The sequence below is a fragment of the Takifugu flavidus genome, chromosome 1 (assembly GCF_003711565.1).
Source record: "Takifugu flavidus isolate HTHZ2018 chromosome 1, ASM371156v2, whole genome shotgun sequence".
Lineage (NCBI taxonomy): Eukaryota > Metazoa > Chordata > Actinopteri > Tetraodontiformes > Tetraodontidae > Takifugu > Takifugu flavidus.
Genome location: NC_079520.1, coordinates 18,928,115 through 18,935,692, shown reverse-complemented (window position 1 = coordinate 18,935,692; position 7,578 = coordinate 18,928,115). Strand labels below are relative to the sequence as shown.

Below are 7,578 nucleotides of genomic sequence, written 5' to 3'. Positions count from 1 at the left end.
CAAGCTGTGTTCATGTGCACAAAGTGTTCATGTGAAGAGTTGTTGGTTACATCTCTTACATACACAAAGGGTAGCTGCAAAACGGATGTGCGTGAAGGCCTCACGTGCACATCCGGCCCATCCTGAGCGCGGATGCCAGCCCTCATCCTCCTTACAGTTGCTTTTTCTCCCTCCGTCGCGTTTGGCGGAAACGGGCTTCCGTCCGTTTGGGTGTCTTTCATTCACGCTGGTGACGCGGTGGCGTCTTTAAGAAAATCTGCGGATGACATCATTGTGCTTGTCAATGGTATAAACTGAGGGTCGGGGGGGTGTGTGACGGAGGGAGGGGGCGCCGGAGCATCCACACCAAACAAGGACCTCACTGTCTCCTTTTGGCGTTTTGTCGTCCCCCCTACCCCCCCTCTCCCCAGACCCTAGAGACGAACCAACAAACAAAACAAACAAAAAAATCGCGACAGCGTCCAGAGCCGTGGGGTTCGGCTCAGCCTCCCGGAAGTCGAGCCTCTTTTCCGGGTGCGGGACGTTCGGAGCCGATGTTATGAGCGGTCCGAGCCGCGGTCAGTGCGTCGCTGTCCAGGGTCCTGAGTGAGAGAGAGACGGCGGGAGACCTCGGAGCCGGTGAGGCTGGGGGCCGGGGGGGTGCGTGGGCTCCCTTCATCTGTGATAGTGACGCCGTGTGCGAGGCTAATTCAGTCCGGGGAGAGTCACGCCGAGGTGGGAGGTGGGCTCGAGCCCCTACCTGGATGTGGAGGGCGCGGTTGTGGGGATTTTTTCCCTGGACGTGTGCATGTTTCCATTCATTCGGTTGCCATCGCCTCCTCCTGGTCGCCTTAAAATGGAACACCTCTGCAGCTTTGTGCTCCTCAACAGCCCTCGTTTTGTAACAGCAGCAGCGCAGCATCACAGGGTGCAGCTGCTGGGAGGTTGGTTCATGTGCAGCTTTCCTTCTCCGTGCATGTGAGGTGAACTTGGTCGGCATTTAGTGCACTGTCATCCCGGCGTCTCACCTCTGGGCCACATTTCACCGCCGTTTAGACGAGATGTGGCTTGAGAGGGGAGATCATGAGTCACTGGGGGTTTCTGCAGACTCCGGGCGAAGATCTGGAGTTCATGTGGAGCCTCAACTACCTTCAAGTTTTGTTGTTTTTTGTTTTTGTGAGAGATGCAAATCTCTTCTGCAGCGCTGAATAATTCATGTCATAACTACACTCTAGGTTTTTCAGATGAAATTATTAAATACAACACACACACACACACACACACATTCTATTCATATTTCAATGACCTATTTCGTTTTTGAGAGCAGAGGTGCATCCTGAATTTCATTTAGTATTCTTTTAAAAATGATTTCATGTATCCTGCAAAATTAACAAATGATTGCTGTTGTCATCAGTGTGAGGTCTAAATACTTCCAGGTCAATAATTACACTGCTGTGGAAAAGCATCTGCCAACTTACCGATTTCTTCATTTTTGTTTGTTAAACTAACATGTTTCAGATCATTGCACAAATATTAATATCACACAAAAGTGGCAAAAGTAATAGAAGTGAGTTTTTAAATGAGTATTTTTTTTTTTTTTAATGGGGGCAAAAATTGGCACAATCTTCTTTCCACAACTTTTTTTTTTTTTTTACTTTTAGAAGGTTTTGCATCATTATCTGCCACCAATTCTTAATTCTGCTTTCTGTTTTGTTTTTTCTGGACCACTTTATCCCTTCTGATCATTTGAGGGTTCGGTACCTTGCTCAAGGGCACCTCAGCAGTGTCCTGAAGGTGCTGGAGCAGGTCCTGGGACCTCTCCCTACAACCAGAACACCTCCTAAGTTTTGACTGGGCTGGGATTTGAACCCAAACCCTGCACTTCTCACCGCCCACTAATATTGTTCCTTCTTCTGTTTTAAGCCATCCAGAGGTGGTGTTTTTTGGTTCATTGTGTGGCTGCATCACCAAGTGTGCTCCAGCTGGAGGTCACAAACTGTTGGTTGGATTTCCAGCTTTAGACAGCAGAGATCATGTTTCTATCAATGTTTTCAAAGCTTGAAGCAGCAAACGGCCCCAGAGCATCACACCACCACCATGTCTGACTGTTGACATGATGCTATTTCCAACAAACGCTGTTATTTTACACCTGTTGTAACAGGATACACGGTCTCGTAAACAGAATACTCTTTCAAAGGCCTTGAGGATCATCAAGATGCTTCTTGTCAAGCGTTAGACAAGCTTCCGTGTTCTTTTTGGCCCACAGTGGTTTTTATTTTTGCTCAGTCTCTTTCTTATCGAGCCATGAACTCTGACCTTAACTGAGGCAAGTGAGGCCTGCTGTTGTTTAGATGTTGTTCTGGGTTCTTTTATGACCTCCTGAGTCGTCCTTGTGCTCGTGGAGTAATATTGAAAGTCTGACCTAGGAAGGCTCATCTATGCTCCCCAGTTTTTTCCATTTGTGGATAATGGCTCTGACCTTGGTTCAGCCATAGAAATATAACCATTTTCAGATTTCAATTGCTTGTTCTTGCATCTTTTTGAATCGCGACGTGTTTCTTTTCTGAATCTGTGAATCGATGTTGTTTTTGAGTTGATTCTTTTAAAAATATTGTATATCTGTGCCTATAAAAATGTGCATTTTGGTTTGAAGTTAAAAGATTTAGGCATTAATTAACAGCCAGGGCTTGCAGCTACGTCTTCTGCGTCACATGATTACAGCAGCTTATTAGATGCGAGCAGCCTCAGCCCAGCGCTACCTGAAGGTAGAGAGGCAATTAGTCAGCGTTGAAGTCAAGTCAGAATAAGGTGAACAGTCAAATTCTCTTCCAGTCTAGTTGAAATGAGGGAAATTTTCATTTAATTTTACCGAAGTTGCTGCTGCCGAGGTTGAGGGTGTTGATGATGCAGCTAGTGTTGGGGATGATGTTGTGTTTGAATGATTTTATGAAGGTTCTCGAGCACTGGGTCAATGGTGCAATTCAATTTAACAATGGATTCAAAGCTTTGATCACCACTTTGGATGTTGTTCGATGACATAAATAAACGCTGACTGATTGACCCTTCGATCCCTTAAGTCTGAAGCTGTTGCACCCCTCTTCTCTTCTTGATGGCTACGCACCAGCAGTGGCTGATAACAGCCGTACTTGTATGTGCAGTGAGTTGAAAATCTGGGGAACCATGGAGCTAAGGGTGGGTAACAAGTACCGGCTCGGCAGGAAGATCGGCAGCGGATCGTTTGGAGACATTTACCTTGGTGAGTATTTAAAGCTGTGGAGTTCAGGAAATTTCACAGACAAGGACTTATTGACCTCATAATCCAACCACATCTGTTTGATTTTTCCAAACAGGTTCCAACATTGCTACAGGAGAGGAAGTAGCCATCAAGCTGGAATGTGTGAAAACCAAACATCCACAGCTGCACATCGAGAGCAAATTCTACAAAATGATGCAGGGTGGAGGTAAGAAGGAGAGGGGAAAGACATATCAGAGGAGGAAAACCATCAGTCTATAAATAAAACATCACATCCATCATTATAGATGAGGAGATTTTGGTTTTTAAATCGCATCTCCACTGTCTTCTGGCCTCCTTTTCAGTCGGAATCCCGTCCATTAAGTGGTGCGGGGCTGAGGGGGACTATAACGTCATGGTGATGGAGCTGCTGGGCCCCAGTTTGGAGGACTTGTTCAACTTCTGCTCACGCAAGTTCAGTCTCAAAACGGTCCTGCTGCTGGCCGACCAGATGGTGAGTGGGTCAAGTCCTCGGGTCTGAATAACACAGCTAAGGGTCAAAAGCGTAAAACAGTTTCATTAGTATTTCACCAAATGTGTCTGAACTCTTCTTTGACGTGACCAAGATGAACCGGTGTCAACCTCAGACGCAGATTTCAATAAATGGATGTTGCTTTTTGTAAACTGGAATTAAGTGGATGATTGAAAGTCAGAGAATAGATCTAATCCAAACCTCTGAAGCCGATTGAGCCCCCATAGCAGCCCACTCCAGTGGAAACATTAGCTCCAGTTCAGAACACACTGACCTCATCTTCTCCACAGGGGTCAAGTCTGCGCCACTTCTAATAAGCCTCTCTAATCCCTCTTTTTTGTTTTAATTTTACTTGTTTCATCTTTTTGACCCATTTCTTAGTCGCTCAGCCACGTGGACCCTTTTATATTAGCACCGGCTAAAAATCTCTTTTGTGTTGATGCATATTGAGGATGAAAAATAACGTTTTTCATGCCGGTACCTTGTTTTTCGGTTATTAATCTTCCCTAAATTGATCTTCTCCAGATCAGCAGAATTGAATACATCCACTCCAAGAACTTCATTCACCGAGACGTGAAGCCTGACAACTTCTTGATGGGCCTCGGCAAAAAGGGCAACCTGGTGTACATCATTGACTTCGGCCTGGCCAAGAAGTACCGTGACGCTCGAACGCACCAACACATCCCCTACCGGGAGAATAAAAACCTCACGGGCACCGCGCGCTACGCGTCCATCAACACTCACCTGGGCATCGGTGAGCAGAGGTCGAGGTCGGGCCTACTGTCGGGCCTACTGTCGTTCAACTCTGTTTTCTCTACCACAGAGCAGTCCAGACGGGATGATGTGGAGTCCCTGGGCTACGTGCTCATGTACTTTAACCTGGGCTCGCTGCCCTGGCAGGGACTCAAGGCTGCCACCAAGAGGCAGAAGTATGAACGCATCAGTGAGAAGAAAATGTCCACCCCCATCGAGGTGCTCTGCAAGGGATACCCATGTGAGTGAGGAGCGATTTTGGAAGCAAAAACTGCTGTTTAAAGTTGCGCCTTGTGCCTCTTCCCACATTAAATCCAAATTTCTGCTCCTCCCCAGCCGAGTTCTCCACTTACCTGAATTTGTGCCGCTCGCTGAGATTTGATGACAAGCCAGACTATTCATATCTCCGGCAGCTCTTCAGGACTCTGTTCCACAGACAAGGCTTCTCCTATGACTACGTTTTTGACTGGAATATGCTGAAGTTTGTGAGTTATTTGCCCCAAATTTCTATATGTCACGACCCTTCGCTTTTGGAAACGATGTCCCGGCACGCAGGTGGAGTCTGCTGTGTTCGTCTGTGTTGCAGGGGGCAAGCAGGACCACAGAGGACGGAGAGAGGGAGAGGAGGGAGGGGAAAGGGGGAGAGGAGCGAGCGGGAGGTGGCCAAAGAGGAGCAGGAGGGCGAGCTTTACCCCCTGCTCCGAACCCTTCAGGAGCCAACAGAGCCAAAAACGAGGCGGACGCAGCTCCATCAAACCCGGCCACGCGTGGAGCCCAACAGTCAGGTGCTGCAGTTGCAGTCGGGTAGAGAATTGCCCTTCAGCAGCTTTAACTTGTGGTAAAGTTAAAGTTACAGTGTGAGCAATAAAAAATGCATCTTTTAAAGTCAACAAGTAGTGAATTGAGGATCTGTTCTGTCACCTGCTGCTGGAGATGTGAAACACTGACAGGGCGGTGGTTTTCATCTGTGTGTGTGTGTGTGTGTGTGCGTGCATGCACAGGTAACCGCTCGCCTCAGGCGGGCAGGGCCGAGCGGGCCGAGAGAGAGAGGAAGGTGGCCATGAGGCTCCACCGCGGGGCCCCGGCCAACGTCTCCTCGTCCGACCTCACGCCACGCCTTGACCAATCACGCATCACTGCATCACAGGTAGGAAATGTGACACCTCTCTTATGCTTAGTGGTTTTCTTTGGAAAAAATGTCAGATAGTTTAAACAGTAGATACGGATCACAGTCACTGTCTTTCATTCGGCAGCTCTAGAAAAAAAAAAAGAAGATTCTCATCGTCACTCCCGAATCGCTCAGTTTGGCTCTCGGGTTGATTCTACTTAATAATTGATTCAAATTCCCCGACTGGAAAAGAAAATATTTAAGCACTATCTACTCATAATTACCACCAAGATGTTGGGTTGGAGGGTTTTTGTTAGAGTATTTAAGTCTAGACTAATCCAGCGGCTCCTCGTGTCACAGAGCCTATTTACAAACCCTAATTGGCCTCTCACTGCTGCTTCTTAATTTACTGGGATTATATTTGCATCCGTAGCAACAGTAGCAGCTATTCTACCTTTAAACACTGTCTTATGATCACAACTCCCTTACTCTTTGACAGCACTATACGCTGCTCAGCGTGCATATGTGTAAAGACCTCAGCACTTTTCTGTTTGGTCAGCTTTACATCATCTTTAGGGCTGCAAAAACCTTCAAACATGTCCGTCTTTCTATCTCAGGTCAGTGTGCCGTTTGAACATCTGGCAAAGTGATTTGCACCTGGCTGGCCTGCAAGTCACTGGCAGGTACTGATGTTTCTTTCACTCACGCACGTCCATATTTTTGCTCTAATTGATTCAAAAGTATTTCTGCTGTCATTTTTATTATTGCAACAAATAATTCTATACCATCTATAACAATATAAATAATTATACAATACAATGCACAAATTTGATTTACTTTTATGTCAGTAATTGTGATAAAAGATGAGTACTGCTTTTCTAATATTTCAGTTCTATATATACTATTTGAAGGGTTTACATATACATAGATATATTTTAAACATTCTCATTAATGATCATTATTTCTTGTATTTCCAGCATCTGGCAGGGTATCAATACCCCCTATGTTATAAAAGGGTGAATGAAAACATGACTGAGTGGACAGTGGAGGCCGTCCGTGTGTCTGTGAGTATGCTGAGTGAACGTCAATGATGAGGAGAAGCTGAAAGAAACACTCAAACACAGGACAAACAATCTTGGCTGGAGCTGGTAAATATCGGGTCAGGAAACATCAACCAGCCCACCAATCAACAGGCTCAACTTGCAAAAATATACTATATATATAGTATTCTGTTTTATTCTGTGGTTTACAGTTGTGCTTACATAAGAAAACCAGCTAATGCTGGAGAAGTAAATGAGCTGCTTGTGGTGTTTTTGATTATAAATCACTCTGAAAGCAGGAGAAATTAACAGCTCAGCTGAATGTATGTGAGACATGCAGGTGGCTTTCTGTTAGTTCTGTGCTGTTGTCTTAAAAGTTTGTTTTGCTGTTCGCTTTAGCTTTGCTTTAGCTATGAGAGCAGGTCAGATGGAAGAGTAACTAGATTAATTCACAGCAAGAACGGGTCATGGGTCTGAAATAAACGAGAATATATATATATATATAATCCAGCTTGCAACTCCAGGTATGACAAGACTTGAGAAAGCTAAGATCTTGGAGGTGACCAGGCCTGGTGTGCATCTATTCTTTTAATTTAATGTAATGCTCAATGTAAAATGTGTAGATAACTGACAGATGATTTAAAGATGGATTTGGAGAGAAGTGTAGGCTACTTCCTAACAGTTCTGGGGAGAAGTGATCCAGATTTTCCTTATTTTTTAGCAGTTACCTAATCCGGACAAGTGCATGTGTCAGTTTCCAGTGTGAAAATCAGAGAAGGTTCATGAATCTTTGCAAAACTATTCTTCCCCAAGCCTGTCAGGATGGATTTGATGAATCTGATGTCCTGTACATTTCTCTACCTTGCTTCAACTTTATTACTATGATTGTGTATATTTTCTGAGTCAATAAAATATACACAGCTTGCACGGATGT

The 7,578-nt window shown here is 45.3% G+C and overlaps 1 protein-coding gene across 6 annotated transcripts; it reads left to right on the top strand.

Moving 5' to 3' along the window:
• Positions 1 to 224: 224 nt before the first annotated feature.
• Positions 225 to 7,571, top strand: csnk1e (casein kinase 1, epsilon). 6 transcript variants are annotated; one of them, XM_057015630.1, is made up of 11 exons: positions 225 to 618; positions 3,107 to 3,235; positions 3,330 to 3,440; positions 3,577 to 3,725; positions 4,269 to 4,497; positions 4,567 to 4,737; positions 4,833 to 4,981; positions 5,083 to 5,281; positions 5,498 to 5,643; positions 6,222 to 6,287; positions 6,582 to 7,571. In XM_057015630.1, exons 2-10 carry the CDS (start codon positions 3,130 to 3,132, stop codon positions 6,252 to 6,254), a joined length of 1,293 nt encoding a protein of 430 aa, XP_056871610.1. In that variant the 5' UTR covers positions 225 to 618; positions 3,107 to 3,129; the 3' UTR covers positions 6,255 to 6,287; positions 6,582 to 7,571. The 6 variants fall into 6 exon arrangements, with proteins under 6 accessions (XP_056871610.1, XP_056871535.1, XP_056871696.1 ...); XM_057015555.1 differs by having other exon boundaries at positions 3,104 to 3,235; XM_057015716.1 differs by having other exon boundaries at positions 227 to 618; positions 3,138 to 3,235.
• Positions 7,572 to 7,578: the final 7 nt, after the last annotated feature.